Source organism: Sander vitreus, chromosome 5 (assembly GCF_031162955.1).
Source record: "Sander vitreus isolate 19-12246 chromosome 5, sanVit1, whole genome shotgun sequence".
NCBI lineage: Eukaryota > Metazoa > Chordata > Actinopteri > Perciformes > Percidae > Sander > Sander vitreus.
The window spans coordinates 24090649-24111860 of NC_135859.1; the positions used below are offsets into that span (position 1 = coordinate 24090649).

Below are 21212 nucleotides of genomic sequence, written 5' to 3' on the forward strand. Positions count from 1 at the left end.
ACTCGTTTGTTGAGTAGGCCTAACACATTGCGCAATCAAGTGTGTGTGTGTGTGTGTGTGTGTGTGTGAGAGAGAGAGAGAGAGAGAGAGAGAGAGAGAGAGAGAGAGAGAGAGAGAGAGAGAGAGAGAGAGAGAGAGAGAGAGAGAGAGAGAGAGAGAGAGAGAGAGAGAGAGAGAGAGAGAGAGAGAGAGAGAGAGAGAGAGGCTGGTACTGTATGCCTCTCCTAATAACTAACGGTAGCTGTAAGGGGCGGTGTCCAACACACGAATAGAGGAGAGCTGGTGTGCACAGGCTCCACTTTTATGCATCAGTTGTTCGTGTTAAGGTGTCAATGCCGAACTTACTTTGGATTTGCATTTTATATGAAAAAACACCACCATTGTCTTTATAACAAAACTCAGTTTTAAGCATCATCCAGAGTGAAGCATACACCAGCGCAGTGTGTGTGTGTAAGTGTGGACCAGTGGACCCAGAAAAGTCTCCGTCATGGGAGCGCATAGATGGAGCTCAGCGCGTCTTGGGTTTGTCGTTTGTGGATATTTTGCGTTTTTCTGCGGGGAAATTGTTCTACGGGCTGAAGCGGGCTGCAGGGAGAGAGAGAGCCCAAACTGTTGCACCGGCCGGAACAACGAATGTTTTGAGTACAGCAAGAGAAAAACAGTGTGCTACTGTGACACCTACTGTCAGAAAACCGGAGACTGTTGCGAGGACTACCAGCGTGTGTGTCAAATATCTGGTGAGTTGCTCACTCTATCCTGCTCACTAACATTTAATAACAAATAACTTTAAAAACTGTTGAAGCCTTTAAGGTTTGAAAGCTAAATGTTTGGGGGAAATTAACACCTGCACTGTACAGATCGTGCGTGGATTCAAACTGTGTCCTGTCTAGTAAGCCTGTTGTTTATTGTTGTCCAGTTTGAGCCAGAGATGACTGGCATTGAGGTGACATGGAGACAGTGAGAGATACTACACATAGCTGTCTGTAGTGCGCCCATTATGGCTGTTTGTTTTAAGTGACGAGCCATAGGTGTATTGTAGGGGGGTATCTCCTGTCTCCATGGTGTATATTCCAACAGCAGGTTGTGAGTATGTGTTTTTAAGTTTGTAGGGTTGACCCTTGACCCTAAAACCTGACCATGAAGTGGTTGGAAACTGGAGTGAGTGATCATAACAAAGACTGCACTTTGAATCACGAGTACAAGGTTAATTGTTCACAGAACCCGTAAAATGTGAGTATGTTACCGTTTCCCTCATCATCCTGGCTGCTGCTGCTGCTATATATGGACAAATGAGGGAATGGACACCATGGGAACAGACTGCCAAAGATGGCCAGGATTACAGTAGATTTGTGTCTGAGATATGACAGAGAGGAAACACTCCGACCTGTAACTGAGGCAGCTCTTAGTTACACTATGTTGAAACAGCTCAAGTTTACGCGGAGTGTATTATGAGGAGTGTCTGTGTATAGATACACTCAGAGTGTGACCCTCATCTTATGTGCACACTAACAAGCACCTGCAGGATCAGGCCTACAAGTCAAAGAGCACTTAAAATGCTGCAGGAATCCCTCTATTTAGCAACATACATAGTGAACCATTGAGTATTGTATCTGTGCTGTGATGTAAACAAGCTGTCTTGTCCAGAGTTGGGTCAATTACTTAAAAGTGTGTACAAGTACAGTGAAGGAAACTGTTTATTATTATTTTGGGTCAATCTTGCACGGACCCAGTACCCATGAGCATAAAAACCACTGAGTCACCAACAATCAACGTTATTTTTGATCCACTTTTACTTATTTATATTATTTTTATTGAGTTATTCAGTCACACCAATATGTGGTTATTTTGACCCAGTAACAATGTCATATTTACATTTCTGTTGGGTCATCAATGAAACCAAATAGTGTATGTTTTTATAAACATGTTTAGTGTTCTGTTAAGACAACAACAACTTTCTTCAAGTTTTACTTCAAAACTTAAATATAATCAATCTACAATTTCAACTGAATTATATTAAATGGTGGACATGTTTGGCTGTAATGTAAAACATTCAAAAACACCAGTACAGCATGAATGCATGATAACACTCTTCATTGTTGCTAACAGCAGAGGTGTAGTTACTAGCAACTACAAATTACTACACATAGGAGGAAATATTGCAGACTCCAATCTCAATTTGTGCTTTTGATCCACCAATTAGTCAGAGGCATGTAGAGACAACCTTTATCATCCAGCAGCCAGTTGAGTGGAGTCCAGGCATCACTTGATCCATCCCATGTGTCTGCCAAGCTGAAACTTAACAGACTAAGCAGAGGAGAGCACCTCAGGTCAGTGTTGAGTCATCACTGTACTGTGTAACAGCAGCTGGTCCGTCACAGGTCAGCTAACAGCCACCATGTGCATCAGTTCACTTACGTGTCAGACGGGGATTTTTTTTTTTTATCACTGTGGTGCTTGTCTGTGGCTCAGACAGGTCAATCCAGATGTGACACTGTACAGAGAAAAAAAAATCACACAGTGATGTGATGCAGGTGTTAAAAGGTGGAGGACGTTTCCCAAAATAATGTAGTCACTGAACAGTATATCTGTAAATTAAGACATGTGACAAGCCTAACAATCATCTCCAAACTGGAAAGATTCATTCTGTAAATGAAAAAAATTGGGATTGTGTTGTTAATGGTTGTAAACAGTCTTTGATTTGTTTGAATCTGAAAATGAAAATGATGTCAACTTGGTCATGGCCTGTAACTGTTGTATGGATCAGTGAGCACTGAGTGATGCTGTGAAAAGCACCTTGACTTCCTCCCTCTGCAACCTGAGCATCTTACCCGTATAAACACAACATGCATCATGTGGCTTGGCTCAGATCCATCAAAGCGCCCTCACCCACAATACACTCAGACTTTATCTGATCCTGCAGCTCTGCAACGCATCAAGGAGTCTGTCTGTGTACTGTCTCTCACAGTCTGTAATTTAGTCGTGTCAGCTGTGACGAGCAAAGAGCTTGGAGTGGGTGACATCTGAAGAGAGACAGAAAAAAAACTGGCAGATGGTTTGCACCACTTGGACACAAACACTTAAAGCTCTTTTGAGTTGGTTCTCTGCAGAGATGTCGTTCAAATGAAGTATTTGGCAGGAATTTGTGTTGGTTGTAAACAGTGTGGAGAATGTTGCTGTGAACTTAGGCGCTGTAAGGTATTATTTTAAAACAAGTCAGTGGTGGAATGTTTTAAGGAAAAACAAAATCCTCCCCACAACACACAGTATAACAATACAAAGTGAAGTACCATGCATTTCTCGGCCCATTTTGATTCACTCATATATGGCAAGTTTAAAGTCTTTCTGCACCAGACTGGCAGAAGGAGCAATTACTTGGATGTGAAGTTACAGAGTCATGCTTAGTTTTAGATCCACAAGTTAGTTTAAGAAGTTCTTGAAGTTGGGGAGTTGATACACAACAAGTTGACACAGATTGTCATCTAAACCACTCAGCATCATTTAGTCATTAGTTAGGCTTCTAGCTGCAGGTCGTTTCAGCACTAAGCTTACTAAGTATTTTTGGCTGGCTTGGCAATGCTAGCTGTTTGTGAACTTTTCTCTTTTTTTGCAAATAAATTGACAAAAGTAGAAATTGAAACTTCACATAAGCAATAACCAGCATCCATCAGTGTTATCTGAAAACACAGAGAGAGAAATGCATCATGAAAGGGTCAGAGAAGATGCGTATATCTGCACTGACGGAGGATTCAAAACATCATAGTTCAATACAGCCCCAATTGTTGCCTCTTCAGTAAGGCATATGAGATCTTTTTTTGGTGTGATATGCTTTAGCTTTCTTCACTTTGCTGTGTGATTACTACAGGGAAGAAAGGGTTGTTAACAGAAATATAGGATATTACTGTATATAGCACAAGAGGAGGAGGTAACTTAAGGTGAATTGGATAAAATTGGATTGGAAATCCATGGGGGGAGTTGTCTCCTGTTGCAGGAGTATCTTTGGTTATTTCAGTTTTATGTCAGCCCTACAGTAATTGCTCATTCCTCTTCATAGACAGATGAAACTGGCCCACAGGAGGATGGAAGAGGCAGCTCCTGTCCTCTCCTCTCCTACTGTGGCGTCTGGTAGTGCTCACTTCAGCAGGAAGACATATTGTTGCATCTACCTAAGATACACCAGAGGTTTGCGTCATCTGTCTCTCCTGCAGACACTTCTGCTTCTCTTCCTTTCCTTTAGGGAACAGTATTCTGTCATGCCATGATGTTTGCTTCTTTCCACCTACTGTACATTCACTCCCTCTTTTTCTTCCTGACTACCCCCACATTCTTTCTTTAACCTCTGTGAGTAGTAAATGTTTTTCCTCATCTTGGCTGAAACGGGCCAGCTGTTGTAGTTGTTGGGACCAACATTGTGCCGCCCAGTTTCTCCTGGTACTCACATACTGCACGCACTGCCATAGATGCTCCTGGTTGCTAATTTGATGCCCTTCATCTGGCCTCTTCATGACCAAAAAACTCAAATGTTGTATTCCATAGTACAGGAACATTTAAATGTGTTTTTTCAGTGTCTTCATGCTGTGGTAGAAACATCAGAGATGGATATCTCAAAACCTGGACAAATTACATCTGTCCACAATTTTCAAATACATTTTTTGCAACAAACGAGTTGATTGGATACAATTTAAACCCAGAATGGTTGTATATTAAAAATAAATCAATTTGTTATTATCTGGAAACTGAGGCAGTATAGAAGTGCAAGCTTCCACTGTAGAGTACCCACATTTGTTGTTGCTTTCAACAGCTCTGTGCATTACTCCGAAGTAAAGTTCACTTTGTCTTTAAATAATGTTTTTCGAAGAAAAGCAGAGGAACCTTCCATCGACAAGAGCTTCCTTGTTTTTGTTGTTTTTATTGTTGTTAGGAGTCAGTATTCAGAATTGCTTTTTCTTATGTGTGTGTGCATCATGAACTTAATTATTATTATTATTATTATTATGCTATAATAAAGTGTTGGGAGGCCATGCAATAATATACTTTTTAGGTTGTGCAATTATAACAGAAATCTGTGTCAGCTGTGTTTGTAATGAATCCTTTTAATTAGTTGGTTTGCTTGGCTCCACTTTTCAAGGTGTCTACAGGAAACATTTATGTGCTAACATGTAATTAGGGCTCAGTCCTGTGTCCTTCACCCCTTTTAACAGGCTTCTTTCTTGTGTTGCCGAACATTATAAGGCTTGTCTGATGGGACCAAGGCCCAGCTCTCTACATGGGAGGAAGGTTGGCTGTGGAGGTTTTGAGATTCACTTGTCCTTTAGAGGAGCTGGACATCTGGGTCCCATCAGAGAGGAGATGGAGGGAAAAGAGAGGGGGTGGGAGGGTAAAAGAGGACCAAAAACAAGGAGACAGATGGGGAGAAAGAACAAGGGAGACAAAGTGATAAAGGGAGAAGAAGATAAAGCAAATTGGGCGGGCAGGTCTGATAAGTCTTTTGTTATGAACCACTAAAATGGAAGCAGAATTCAGGGAGAGGGAAAGAGAAAGCAAAGGAATGCCAATACGCCATTATCTCACTGTAACAAGTGTGACTGGAGATCGGCTGACAAGTGAGGAGATAAAAGTGCTGATGTTGGATACACATTCAGTGGTTTGAGTCATTTAATGGTATTTATCTGAACTTCTGCCAACTGCCAGTAAAATTACTATATGCTATAATTTCCTTTCAAATAAACGATCAGATTTAATTGACAGTGATCTAATTCAAATGTTGCTAAATCCTGATTAGTGTACAGTATTCAACAATGCCCTATTCAAACTGAGCCCAAGCAGTGAAAACAGCGCTTAGAATCTCCTATAAAAAATATTTAAATTTTGGCTGTTAAGTTTAGCAGATTCTGTAGCTAATATGAGTTGTTTAGTGTTTCAAAGGTTACTATACGATTTACCTTGTGCTGCAAAATATTAGAGAATACAGATCTAAAGTCAGTGTCACTGTCTTACAGAAATTACAGAAATCTTCTTTGAGGTAAACTTAAAAGTTTAGTACTTGAAAACAGCTGATCGAAAAGACAAAAGCTGAACATGCTGACGAGTACCATTTGTTTCCTGTATTGGGGTCAGAGGTCAGAGGTGGTGGCGTGCTTTCCAACTGGGGACTTTCTCGTCAACAATGGGGACAGGAGACAACAGTGGCTGTAAGCTCTGTGGGTAAGCAGGTTTATCATGTGGGTGGTGGGACTGTCGCACTGGTGGTACCAGAAACAGAGCGGAGGACCACCACAGTTTGGTAATTGCCTTCTGACCTCTGGTGGCTTGGGGCCAACAGGCTGAGACTTTCAGACAGGGCCTTAGTCCTGTTAGTGTGTGTGTGGGTGTCGATCATCCCTCCCCTCGGGTGCGGGAACTCGCTGACCCTATAGGTTTCACTGCACACCCTCTGCAGTAAAGACCTTAACTGCCCTGCTTGCTCGTATTTTTCCCACTATGAGAAAGAGCAACAGGAACATCAGAACTGCCCCTGTGAACGTCAGAGGATGTAGAAGAGGGAAGGAAAGGCAAGGAGTAAGGATAAGAAGAGGTGGAGGAGGCAAGAGTAGGAAGTTGATATGGTTGTGGTGTCTGATTCAATCACGCCCCTCAGTATTCTTTCAAGTTCATGTCACTTTACAAGTCTACACAGTGTAATGTGTATGTCTGTGTGTTTTAGGGTGATGACTGAGGGTGGAACAAGCCCAAGTGGGTGGGTTTATCTGACAGAAATTGTTTTCGATGTATGTGTGTATGTGTGTGTGATGATCTGGGAAAGGCGAGTGTCAGGTGGGCAGCACTAATGTGCAGAGGAATGCAGAGATTCCACAGTGGCTTTGTGGATCGGCTATGACACTGAGACAGCCGCACCCCCCCTTCAAAACCCCAACAGGACCATGGGAATAAACCGAACAGGCGGCACCTTGAAAGCTCTCTCTCTCTCTCTCTTTCTCCTGTTCACACACACAGACACACACACACACACACACACACACACACACACACACACACACACACACACACACACACACACACACACAAACACACACACACTTATTCACTTCAGCATTGTACTGTGGGGTGAGTGTGTATTATAAAGACAGGGTGAGGTAGATTAGATGGCGAGAGAGGATTAGATTCAGTTATGGTATATTTATCCTCTCCCTCCCTATAATTTCCCCAATAACTTCTAACAGCTTCAAGCTGTGTGCACCTGCTCTCATTGTATTATATATATATATATATATATATATAATCTTCAATTTAAAAAGAATAAAGTGTTCTGGTGTATGTTTGCATTTATTATTTGTTGTGTTTGTTTGTGTGCCTCTCTACTTATTCGTCTATGGGTTTATGAAGTGGGCACTTCCTCCCTAAAACAAGGCTGTTAAATGTCTGCCGCTATTAAATCTCTGTGTTGGACAAACCTTGATGAGGGCTGGAGACTCTTGGCTTTGATCAGAGCAGCCATCTAACTAATACAGCTTCCTCTTAGCCTGATGTAATTGGCTAAATCAGCCTACTGAACGGGAAGCCTGATTGCTGCTGCTGCTGTGTTTATGTGGTGTGCTGTATTTGTGTTTGTTTAAGTGGGTGCTAGAGGGAAACCAGAGAGAACAGGATGCAAAATTAGCCCCTTATTTAAATGGTCCCACACATATGACCTGGGTCCCAGACTTCCTGAGTCTGGGGTTTGGCTGATCTGACATTTTTTTTTCAACATTTGTTAATAGCTGAAGAAAGCTTGTCTGAGTCTCTCAAAAATATATTTTTCTTTCTCTTCTGCCCTGCATGCCTTTAAATCTTCCTGAACTGAAACTCATCTCACCTTTCCAAAATGTACTTGACCTTCTCTGTATGTAGCTCTGAAAAAACCTAAAGCAACATAAAACACCTAGAGGCTTCAGATTCTCTTCCTTTTGTATTTTTCCTCACTCATATTTTATGACTTTTTTCCCATCTTTGGGTTTTTCTCCTGACTTTTATTTAAAACCCTCAGCTGATCTCTCTGTTTCCCTGCTTCCCTAGCAGCCATTGACTGTGTGGTGGGATCATGGGGTCCCTGGTCATCATGCACATCTCCATGTGGAGTTGGCAGCACAGAGAGGAGTCGCCAAGTATCTATTCCCCCTAGAAATGGCGGCACGCCCTGTCCTGACCTCAAACAGCGCCGGGGATGCTTTGGAAACAACGCCATATGCAGCACTGCGAAAGGTGAGAATGTGACCTTTTCTACATGCCCCCACATGCGTGTGTTTATGCACTGCTCTGAACTCTATTACATATTAATTTGGTGTTTTAGTATTCTCTGGGGTACCACTTGTTATCAATTTTACTGTAAGTAGCAGGCCTTTTCACCAGCTGCACTATTTCAAACGCCTCAGTTATGCTCTTCACTGTTGAATCACTTTGCCAGTAATAAAACATGGAACATAGAACACCACTTTGAGTCATTTGATACGCTGGTCATTTTGAGTCATGGGATGAGATGCTACAGATGAAATGTGGGATGTGTAATGTTGTTGTAATAACAATAAAAAAAGATGCTCTTCAGTGGAAACAAGAGCTTATCTGACATGAGTGTTGCCTTTTTCATTTTCACCTTTTCATCCCCACCTGACCTGCAGAAGTGGCAAAGATCCTGCCTGATTCTTTCAAGAGGAACTTCAAGGACCCTTGGAGGCGACCACACATGCTGATGAGGGAGGAGAAGGCCAGGTAAGTCCTCCATTATCAGACTGCAAACAAACACAGAGACTGCTCCCTACTGACCCAGCCAGCCCACTTGGTTTACCAGTACTGGCTTTCATGTGCAACTGATGCAGAGAGGGATTAATTATAGCTGAAATGTGTGGAGCGTTCATACATCCCACACAGAGATTGAGATTTAGCAACTGAAGAAATCCATTTAAAACATGCTGTTGATGCATTTTGCATGAAATTTACTAGCTTAATATTTCAAAAGCATCTTTAAAAGCACAACTCTTACTCGTGACTATAATTATAACCAACAATATGCTTTGCTTTTGTGCCAGCAATCATTTTATATAAGACAATTTTGGCATAAACCACTTTTGTTCCAGTTCCAAGCTTCAAGGCTGCCTGATACAGCTGGAGTTTTACTTCAGGTTCATATCAGTTTTTCCTTAGTTTTGCCTTAGTTTCAAAGGTGACTTTCTAAGATCAACTTTGTGCTCCAAAAGATTAGAGAATACAGACCAAGTCCAAGGTTGCCATAACACGCAGATCCTTGAAATTGCTTTGACTGTGTAACATGAACGTCATTATTGAATATTTGCATCATGAGATGATCTTTACTGATAAGGCAACCGTAATCCATGTAATTGGCAAACCCTCTCTGCATAGATGTCATCCTTGATCTGAGCTGATTGCAGATGTTCTCAGAGCTGGAGAAAATCCGAAACTAGGGAATACAATCACTGCTGATTTGCTGACAGCCCACAGCTTTTCACACAGATTAAAATGGACATTGGATACCTTTGTTTTGACAAAGCATCAGGGGATTGAAAGCACATTACTCATAAATGTGAGCTAGGGTGATTTCACACAGACATCTGGTGCCCTAAAAGGTCCCTGTTGTCATGGTAATTGACCTAGGAAACATGGGATAAAACAACATGAAATGATGATCAGTAGCTGTCTTTGGATCTCTAGTTATAGCTGTAAAATTAGCTGAATGAGTAATATTTCATGATGTTGAGGTTAAGAATTGCCAGTAGGCTGTTATGTAGTTTTTACTTTACTTGTGGGGGTTAACACAGACGTGTGGTAATATCTTTCCTGAATAAAGACATAAAGGTAGTGTGTGTGTTTTTAAGGACAGCATTTGTAGTGGTATGAGGAATTTGAATTATTTGAAGTTATTCTGCAGCATGAACAAGTTCAAGCCTAATTAGGGGAGGGAAAAAAGTGAGAAAATCACCTTTCAACAGTTGGATGTGCACATGTACTGAATGTGCTAGAATGTCATTACACTGGTTATTTCAGCATATATATTTTTTTTAATTATCCCAAAGGGAAATGCTAATGAAAATTGCTGATGGAATCCATCAAGCATAAGTGATTATTTTCATTTTCTCTCACTACCTTACTTATTCGCTCCTTTTTATTTACATTTGCTTGTTTAACTTGTAAATATTCCTCAAAATGCAAGAATGAACACTACAAATCAGAGCTGAATATTAATATTGCATGAGTTTAAAAAAGAAGAAGATATTTTCTAATGTTACTGTTGGACAAAGTCTTCACAATGAGAAAAAAGCTGCAGCTTCATGTTTTCTTTGATAAACCACCCCACTGGGGATGATGTTTTGTCGCAGCTGACTAAATCAGAGACAAAACAAATAGTGCAGACGTTTAAAGTGCCTGCCAGAGAACACAGTGTGTAGAAAAACAAGACTGTATTATTTTTTTCAGTGCACAGACTGTGCTGTATTGATATTAGGATACTGCAGGTGACCGTGACACTGCTGGATCACCTTCAAATGGAACAAATCTGTTATCGGGAAGTTGGATTTGTCTTTTGTCTGGCTATGGCTGTGATCAAGCTCAGCTTGCTGTGTTGGATCACCACCTGGCTTCCAGCAATCAAGCCACGTTGGATTGATTTTTCATTTTGAACTACGTGAAGGATAGGAAAGAGGAGATTCCATTTTTTTTAAAAGTGTTTAAACCTAGCTTGTGTCTGTGTCTTCATCTGAACATTTTCATGTTTTGTTGTTCATGTTGAATTTGCAATTGGCATGGGAGTGACACACACAGCTGTGTGAGCAGCACCTTGCTTAGTTCTCACAGGGTTATGTGTTTCTCAGCCCAGAAATGTGTGATTTCACCTTTTGACCCCAGTGTTTTTGCCAGATATAAGAATCAAATATAATTAAAATTGGGTCAATTATGTTTGTCACTTTTCCTTTCTCTCCCTCTCTTTACTCTGTGCTTGCAGTTACTGTGTCTATTTACGGGTGAAACAGGCCAGTGCAGCATGTAAACTTAAACTGTGGAGTGCTCAGCTGGTGAAAGAGAGGCTGGTCTGTGCAGAGTGTCAGAGTGATGCCATGTCAAAGTCAGACCGCTGTGGAGGAGACGGCCTAGAAAGTATCAGGTAAACCAAACAACCAAAAGTAAACTAAAGACATGTTCATCCATTACAAGGGACCACAATGGAAATAAGCCCCAGGGCTTTATTGTGTTATCCTGACTTTTTTTTTATATATGGTGCAAAGCTGTATCATATCTTATAACAAAAAGGTCAAATAAAATCAATCAATCAATCAATCAATCAATCAATCAATCAATCAATCAATCAATCAATCACTGCTCACCGTTTCCAGCTTAGGGCCTGTGTAGCTTTTAAAGTAGCTTAGCCCAGTGGTTCCCAAACATTTTCACATCAAGAACCCCTCAACTGACACAAATTAGACCACGGACCCCCATTTGATAAGATTTTATCCCAGGGTCCCCCCTCTGATAGGATTTTTGCTTTTAGATGTTTTATTAAAGAAAGTGTATGAAACCCATGACCAAAATAGTCATACATTCTGTCACTGTGCTACTTATGGATGGAATAATGAAAGTGAAAATAAATGATTCCGCTTTTTGCTGGGGACCCCTTGGAACCCCCCTCAAGGACCCCTGGGGGTCCTTGGACCCCACTTTGAAAACCACTGGCTTAGCCATCTTCAGACTGGCTGAAGAAAACTAGAAAGGGAACAATTTATTTTCCTCTTTAGCAACTACTAGGTGAAAAGCCAAGGAGCAAGTCACTCAAAGAAATTAATAAATACAATGTTTTATGTCTTCGTATGCAATTAAATGTACAGTACGTTGAATGATGAGCTTAGTTTAGCTCAATTAATGGATCTGAATGGTCTATGGGATCAATTAGCAGCTGCTTCTGAAAGAAGGCAAACACTTTCCCCAACACAGATGGTGTAATACTTTGTACTCGTTAGCCAAGCATATGCATATTCATTTGCTGTGTAAAACGCAAGTGGAATCTATTTTTTTTATAATATAATTTTTTCATTAGTTATGAAATTAACAACAAATTACAGCAAGTATTATTTTTGAAAGGGTGTCAATCTGTGAGTGTTAAAACATCCATTAGTTTGTCTAACATTGGATCATTTGAAAAAATAGTTCCCCCCAAAATTGAAGTGGCCTTTTAACCTAACCACATCTTTCTGGGTATTAATATAAAAATATTTTGACAACGTTAAATGTGTCAAATTTTGGGCTGAAAGAAACTTTTGCATCAAATTTCACCTAGACTGTAGAATGAAAAATGAAAATGTTAATACTCATAAACTCTTAATACTTTCCCTATATTGTAACCAACTGTTTCACACGGGATACAATCTTTTTCTTCCTAGAACGTTCTGGGCAGCAGCTTCAGTCCCGGGTTGTCATGGTTCCTGGGTGAAAGAGTCGTCCTCTGTGGGCTGCCGCTGTCCTCCCTACTCTGTGCTCTTCGTGTGAGCGGACACGCAAACCCAAGACATCCATATGCAGGGATACGATTTCCCTCAGCACCTCCTGCAAACTGTGGAGAGCCCTGCCAGCTAAGCCAGACCCCTCTGATCCAGATTACTGGATGGGTAACTCAAGGAGATCAGCAGCATCCTGCCACTTTTTCCTATCACCTCATACTCTGTACTGTATACACTATTACTAAGCACACAGAAATTCTCGCATTTATCTTCAGATCTTACAGCCACGTTATGTACTTATTCTCCCCCAAAGCACAGCAACATCTATATGCCTTTTTACCTCTGAATCTTTGCTATCTACCTCCATCAATGCAAGTGCATTTGTTAATGCATAATGTATAAATATATAAATATATTATTTTGCTTTATACATTTTCTACTTTTGATTGTTTATATGTTATGTATATGTGTCTATATAGCTACACTTATGTGTATTCAACAAATGCCAAACAGCAGTTGCTGCACCCAGTGTAAGCCCTAGCCAGGGTCCCTAAATCACCTGCAGGTTGGAGAAGCTGAAAACTCGTTCATCCAAATTGTATTCATTGCTAGAATCCTTGAGTCAATATATCTGTGTTTTACAGTTTTGTCCCTGCTATTATTTCTTTTCAACAAAAACATTTATACCAGCAAGTCAAGTTGAATATCAGGTATTGATTCTCAGGTGCTGAGATTTGTGTCTTTGTCTCCCATCAAGCTTCCTCTTTCATGTCTACCACCTCTGATGGTCAATGACTGATGTGTTTAGGAGTTTAGAGTGACTCATAGATGAAATCAGTCCCATCTGTTTAGACCTTATATTGTTGGAGAGGAAAAAGAGCCATTAAAAAGTATTGTACTGTGGTTCTCTCTGTCCTCTGTGTCCAAGACTGAAAACAATTGCTTCATAACCATGTTTTCTCTTACTCCCTGCCCTGCTCAGAAATCCTATTACCGTCACAAGGGAGTTTTTATTAGCAAAGTGTCATCTAATATATCTATCGCATACAGCCATGTTACTCCCATTTTATTCATTAACAGAATCTCCTCCCAGCACTCCCCACTCTGCCCTCTACTGACTTGGTGTATTCTTAAAAACCAGGAGTCAGTCAACTTGCTCAGTACGCCTTCCTGCATCTCTTGTACTTCTGCTTTAAGAAGAGAAGTGTACTCCCAGTAAAGGGCTTTTCTCTCTGGAAAGCTGTGACTTTCTCTCTCCCATGTCTGTGTCTGTGTGTTTATTTATTATAAAACAAATGATGATGTTATTAGTGCAGCACAGCATACTCTGTACACTGTCCATTAGTGAAAATAAACAACTATACTGACATTTCTCCCCCTCTTGTCATATATCTATATATTGCATTCAGATGTTACAGACCACCATTAGCATTTCTTTCCTCTCTTCTCTGCAATTACTACTACGTATGAACCCAGCAATGCTAAGTATCTCCCTCAGTTTGACCAGTGTTTACATGCAGCACTTCGCAGTTAAAAGAAGACTGCAGTTGAACATGTGTAACTTAACATGTACCCATCAACATATTTTTGTTGCATTCTTGGCTTTTTTTTTTTTTTTTACTGTGGTGTAAACAGGATGACGACAAGCAAGATGGAAGCTAATGTGTATAATCATGTTTTTGCTCCACATACTCCCCCAGTTTGGGGTTTATTTATGTAATGTAACTGGCAGAGATGACGTGTGGACAGGCTACACATGAGGCCTTAGATACTGGACAACGTACATCATCTGGAAATACATCTGTTGTTTTCATGTTTTCATAGCAGCTCTGGACAGAGAATACCAAGATGCCCAATTTGAAAGCCAGTTTGCCTCCTCCTTCATGTGATATATGGACTAGTAAACTGAACATGGAGGAGGAGATGTCTAAACCTTGACTATGACACTGGAAGTTGTTGATAAAGCCATTGCTCCTTGTCCTTGCTGACATTTTAAACATTTGCCAACCACATGTCACGCAAAAACGAAATTAAACCACAATATAAGAGCCTGATATTTCTTCCATATTGTTTTGCCTTGTGCAAAACCCACTAATGCATCAATTGTATTGCTTATTAGTCAGGATATTCACTGTATAATACAGCCCTTCATCATAAGCAGGTATGTAAGCAAAAAGGCAATGAGACTTAGAGGAGTAAATGTGAGGTAAAGCACAATAGATGGATTTGAGGATGTAAAAATTACATATGCCACGTATTTAGACTTTAAGTTGAATAATTTTAAAGGCTCATTCTCTTTATGGATAAAGATATTTTTTTGTCTGGAAAATGAATATAGAAAGACTTGACCTTTGTGGAAAACGAGACAACCCAAGATCTAACAAATCAACAATTCCCACGTTAGTTTGGGGATTAGATAGATTCATACTCCTGGTTACTTTCATGTGTTCCATCTCAGGGACACTTGAACTTTACCTCCTCCATTAATCTCTCCAGCCACACTCCCCCCTTTCTCTGCAGTCCTCCCTCCTCCCTCTCCCCAGATCCCTACCAAACTCCCCTCCGTCAGCACAACTCTTTATTTTCTCTTACTACAACAGTGGCAATAGAGTGCTGTCAGCCTGACAGTCCATCCCCTCTGAAGCAGGCTTTACCCCCCTGGCTGCCCTGTCTCTGCTGCTAACCCGCTTTCCAAAGGGCAGGAAGGCCCATCTCTGGCCCAGTGCCTGATGGGCTCCGACAGCAGTGTGTTCTGGGATTACACCCGCTGAAAAGGGGGGCATTCCAGCACCGGCGGCCTTTGTCACAGCACGGCCACTGTTTGCTTTTGACAAGACAGCTGTTCAAAGCCCTCACGGCCCCCATGGACGGCGTTAAGGGAAAGAACCCAGGGGTGACTTCCGTTTATTGGTGTGTCGTTGAATGTGCTGTATCACCTCCACCTGAGGTCGCTTCAGCACCTATCTATCTGTAGAAGTTTGTGCATCTCATATAATCCTATTGTTTTTTCATGCTTACATTTGAGTGACAAAAGCAATGGGTGTCACTGATCAAACTTAAGACTTTTCTATCCTGCAGCTACAAAAATATTCCCTCCAACCAGGTGCATCTTTCCTTGACCCAAACTAAAATGAAAACTGCTCAAGACTGCATGACTGCATTGCTTTGTCTACTGGAACATCCTTGACTTCTTCCTTCATATCCTAATTTGTAAATGACGGTGCAATTACCTGGTACTGTATCTTCCTTGTTTACTCGTTTGTTTGTGTGTGTACACTACACGTGCAATGGGAGAAGTCACATTTTGTGTGTTACAGTGCAGGGTTGTAGCTAGGAAGTAGCTGCCCTATACACCCCTTCACCACCATTACTATCAACTCACCCATCCACAACTTAAACATAACCAAATCATTAATTTACTGATCAATTAATGGACTCACATGAAATATGTTTTGGACACTGTTCATAGTGCTAATTGGATCATGTCCTAACCAGTAGCCTATTTGGTTGGCTGTTCTTCAACATTCAACCAAGCCTTGCTTCAAATACAAATAAAGAAGTGAAATAATATGAAATAAACATCTACAAATACATGCTTGAGGTGTTTGAGAACTCACAAAAAAAACGTTCTAGTTCAGACATGCAGGGGCCTCCCTCAGCTTGTGGTCCTGGGTAGTTGGTACCCCCATATTCCCCTATGTGTCACCCCAGTGTTATGTATATGTGTTTTTGGGAAGTGTGCACTGTAATTAGCAAGTCATCCTAATGAGGGCTTGTTGCCACTGTAGGAGCAGCTGGTCCAACACAGAGGAATGATAATGAATAGACGGATCCACATAGGGACCACCACAGCTGGTACACAACAGAGGCAGTCACACACACACACACACACACACACACACACACACACACACACACACACACACACACACACACACACACACACACACACACACACACACGCCCCAACTGTAGTAAGTGTACTTGGATTATAAAATGGCACCTACTGTATTCAACGTTCATCATAAAATGTAACCCTGTTGCTATATCATAATGCATCAAAAATGTAAACAGTCAGATACTTTGCCAACATACACCATCAAATGAATGATGAACAGTGGTATTTTTCTGCAGAAGCTCATGAAAATTCAGCCCTGGGAATGTGGCGTCACCTTGTGGTGCTTTTGACTTCCTGCTCCACTGAACACCAACAGAAACAATTTATAAAACACCTGAGACTCCCCTTATAAATGTTTTTATTGGGTTTGTGGTTTTGATTAGATTACATGATATACATGGCAAAAATTAAACTGAAAAAAATGGATAACCATGAATCCTCATTTGTTTTCTTATTTATCATTGTTTTAATTAGAGTAACATTGTGTTTACATTTCTTAAAGAAAAACTTTAAAGTGGTTCATCTACTCATAAATGTATCCTAGGGAAGATATCTTCAGATAATAAATGGGGGGGGGGGGGTGTTCCTTCAGTTTTGAGTTAATATTCAGAGCTAGTTTGTTCACATTATGTACGCTGTACAATAATTCACTCAATCACATTATGCAAAATGCAATATCTATCAATATAAGCAATGTATATAAAGCTAGTGAAAGCACTAAAGAACATGAATGTACTTAAAAAAATTCATGGTGAGATGTACCAGTCAGTGGAGACAAAATCATGGCACAGAACCAAAAGCTAGCCTACTGTACATACAAATAATGTGTAAGGCAAAAGTGACTTGAACTCCCAAAGTACATATGTGGAGGCAGGTCCAGGAAGTTAGCACTGACATATGAACCATACACACCAAACATTCCAGTTTTAGACAGATGCCGTGCTCTTGTCTATTCACTAAGTTATTCATACATTTATGACAGTAGTCCATTGTATGTCTTTGGAGATCAAGAAAAGCTGATTAAACTGACCAAACTCTAATCACCCACCTACCCAGTGGAGCCTGATTAAAAAATATATATATATATATATATATATATATATATATCTATCTATCTATCTATCTATCTATCTATCTATCTATCTATCTCCTGGATAGTTACACACATCTAATTCATACCTTGAATAGAATATTTCCTGCAAAGCACACAAGTTAACAAATCAGTTATTTTGAGGTGGAAGAAATCATTATATCAACATGCAACTGAATAGCAGTATGTATTTATGAACAAATACAAAATAGAAATGAAGGGAAATTTCCTTTCAGCCATACAAGCAGAAAATAATATAGATAAAAATGTCTAAAACCAGCAGTAAAAGAACAGTTTATACAACAGAAGACAGGATGGAGAGCAAAGTGAGAGGATGACCGGTTGCAGTATTTTTTCTCTGTAAGGTGAGTCCAAATGTTTGTTTTACTTGAGGTTTTTAATCTGTTGGTTCGTGTTGTGGATCTTGAGATCCATCTTGTCCACTTTATTCATCAGAGAATCAATGGAGTCGTCCTGGTCTTCAATTTCAGACTGGAGACCAAGGCCTAGGTTCTTCAGTCTACTCAAGCCACTGCACATCTCATCTGGGTAATTCACAAGGGACACCTAACATTAGTTAACTGTGGATTGGCAGAAACTAATTAAAAAGGATTTGATAATGTTGCAAGGCAAATTGTGGTAAATTAAATGCATTTCCAATTTCAGAATTACAAAAAATGGAATTATAATACCTAGCAAAATTAAAAGAATTATAATTCAAACATTACAAAAAGCTCCTTGTGCCTCTCCTGTGACTGCATTGTATAACATTGTATCTTATTATCAAATAGTTTTTTTTACCTAAATTGTTGTCGAGAGTCTGGTGAGCCTCCCTAAGGTGTCTGTTCACAGTGTATCCATTCTGTCCAGATGAGTTGTCACCTATTGATGCAGAAGCTCCAAATCCTGGAACATAGAAATCTGGAATGGTGGCAGCCAGTTTGTGGTATGGTTATGCCATGCTAAGGTTCTTGTGCAAACTCTTACCTTCTGTATCCAACTTTCTTAGATTGGGGTGGCTGGCTTGGTATTTATCTTCACATTCTCTGCTGCTGGACATGGCATTCTGTAATCTGAGAAAGTCAGATAAGCATTGTTGAGCCATTTAGTGAAGGACAGTCAATGACGAGAAGCTGGAAATGGCAAAAGCACAAATTTTACGGTAGCATTAGTCAAGCATTCTGAGTCACTGTTATGATGGCTATGTTGTAAAATGTGATCTCCAACTTGGCTCCAGAAAACTCAAATACATAGAAGTGATCTGTATGTGGTGGGTAGACATTTACCTACTGATGAGGTAATGAATCATACATTACACGGACACATTAAACATATCATTGTCTCAAAATATACCAATATCATGGGTATACTAAAGCAATAAAGACTACAAAGTATCTACCTAATACATAACTGACTGGTAAACAAGGTTAGGGTTGTAACCCTGCTTCTTCATCTAAACTCAGATGGGTGAAGAACTACTACATCGGAGTTGATTCAACATACTGGCTAGTTTCACACTGCAAGGCTTAGTGCTCAATTCAGATTTATTGCTCAGATCTGATTTTTCTTGTTTGGCTGTTACATTATTTTAAATGTGACCATATCAGATTCCAGTGTGAACCGGTCACAGTCTTAAACTGACCCACATGCGCAAATGAACAATAACAAAGACGTAGCAGCACGCTGTCGTAATGAAGTAAACATGGAGGCCAATGAACTTAAATTGCTGCTTAGTATAACTTTACAATTTGTCCAGCTTGAATGTTTACCATATTATGCAAAAAGGTTTCTGAAAATATAGGACTGAATCTTACCTGTCGTTGACCTGGCGGGCCTTTGGCTCCTCAGGTGGTGGTTTTGTCTCTGGCTTGGCCTTGAAGTAATTGACAAGGCCACCCCACACACTCTTGATACTGTTAATGTGCTTCTGACTGGTCTTCAGGTCCTGATCCATGTTGTCCATCATCTTGTCAGCCCTCTTCAAAACCTCACCCTGTCGCATCAGCTCCTATAGAGACATAGATTGATAAGATTAGACAGATAGATAGATAGATACAGACACTACAATAATCTTTTTGTTGATTGTCACCCTTTCAGAGATAATACAATTATTTGCCTCTGCCAGGATAAAGCTGATTAGTTTGACATACCTCTGCAGTTTCCACACCCATCTTCTCTGATTCATAGATGAGGCCGAGGGAACGGTGACTGCTGTCCACAGCAGACTTAGCTGTACGCATCACTTCATGCTGGAGGTACCTCTGTCTCCTCTCTGCATCACTCATCCCACTGTCACTGGTGTCATCATCGAACCCCCGACTTTTAGGCCTAAAATCTGTCTCATCGTCATCATCTGCAAACGGGTTGTGGGATTTAGGGTAGGCCATCTATGGAGAAGACACAGAGTTTTTCGACAAAATAATCTTAGCCCAAGGTCTACTAGCCTTTTCCAGAGCTTTTGACCAGATATCATCTTCATCGAAGCAACTTTTTCTGAGGTCAAGAATAAACTTACACACTCAGAGAGTTTTGTTACTGTGAAGAGCTGGAACCCAATTAAACTTTTAATTGGCTAACAGAAGATTAACTAATAGATTTCAGCTTGATAAATCAATTAACTTTACTAATATATTAATAAAAAAACATTTAAATTCCGAATACAGCCTTGCAAATGCCAAGAGTTGCTTATCTTTATTTAATATAATTACAAATAAAAAAAAGAATGACATTTGGGGCGCTGGTCAGATTCGTCAGGTAAGAACTTATCCCATTTACTAGCTATGTTTTTGGGCTCTGGTGGCTTGCATTTATCAGCTTTTGACATTTCACAAACTCTGGTTAGCTACTCAATTGATAGATTAAGAATACATGTATCAATTCTGAAAATAATGCTTAGCTTAGTTGTATCCCTAATTTTAAGAATAATATGAGATTCAGTCGACATGTTGATTTGACAAATGTTATCCAAACTTTGAGAGAAATAAGTTAACGCCATCTTTAGATTGTTAATTTCAACTAGCCACAACTACAACAACATAATCAAACGAGTTTTGAGCAATGGAGAGAGAATCTGTCAAACTGTTTTACATTAATAATTTGCTAAAACACCTAATGGGTCATATTAACGAAAAGTAATTAACACTATTGCTACATTAACAATGTTTCAAGTGTTAAAGCTAACGTTAGCTAAGGGGTGTTGGTTGGCTAACGTTAGTCAACTGGTAACGTTAGCTAAAATTAATTTACGAGGATTGCAAGCTAACTAAACATACAGAACGCGGTGTCAACATGTTGACGTTTTCTTCTCGTAGACTAGACGATAGCTAAAATAAAACTGTATAGATCATAGGTATGGTCAACTTAACAGACAAACCTTTGACCGTTGTTGATGCTTTATCAGCTGACTGCTGCAACAGAACCCTTCCTGTCACGTTTGATGACGTTGCTGCGTGCTCTCCTAACGGCGAATGCTGCGCAATATAAACGCAACGAAAGTCCTTCCCAAATCTTAACATTTTTCTGGTTGAATTACATTTTTACATCGATACATTAAGCCTGATGACAAACTAAAAATTAAACGCACACTGTTATATTTTAAAGATTTTTTTTTATTTGTTAAGATACCTTGTTTTATATTTAATTTACTTTTTCATTTATCATTTTATTGATAGGTTTTTTACACACCGAATCTTTTATTGTAGAATAAGCATGTCCATGACCTGCTGAATGTTTACAATGTTTAATTAAAAGAAGA

The 21212-nt window shown here is 40.0% G+C and overlaps 2 protein-coding genes across 3 annotated transcripts; one reads left to right on the forward strand and one right to left on the reverse strand.

The window, feature by feature from the left end:
* Nucleotides 1-243: 243 nt before the first annotated feature.
* Nucleotides 244-13839, forward strand: LOC144518447 (somatomedin-B and thrombospondin type-1 domain-containing protein). Of its 2 annotated transcripts, none has more exons than XM_078251143.1 (5): nt 244-737; nt 8050-8235; nt 8649-8739; nt 10985-11143; nt 12414-13839. In XM_078251143.1, exons 1-5 carry the CDS (start codon nt 488-490, stop codon nt 12517-12519), a joined length of 792 nt encoding a protein of 263 aa, XP_078107269.1. In that variant the 5' UTR covers nt 244-487; the 3' UTR covers nt 12520-13839. The 2 variants fall into 2 exon arrangements, with proteins under 2 accessions (XP_078107269.1, XP_078107270.1); XM_078251144.1 differs by having other exon boundaries at nt 8053-8235.
* Nucleotides 13840-16709: 2870 nt separating this feature from the next.
* On the reverse strand, nt 16710-20920 carry snap29 (synaptosome associated protein 29). The gene is made up of 6 exons (XM_078251145.1): nt 20832-20920; nt 19609-19845; nt 19273-19466; nt 18446-18531; nt 18260-18364; nt 16710-18003 (listed from the first exon to the last, which is right to left on the reverse strand). Exons 2-6 carry the CDS (start codon nt 19843-19845, stop codon nt 17843-17845), a joined length of 783 nt encoding a protein of 260 aa, XP_078107271.1. The 5' UTR covers nt 20832-20920; the 3' UTR covers nt 16710-17842.
* Nucleotides 20921-21212: the final 292 nt, after the last annotated feature.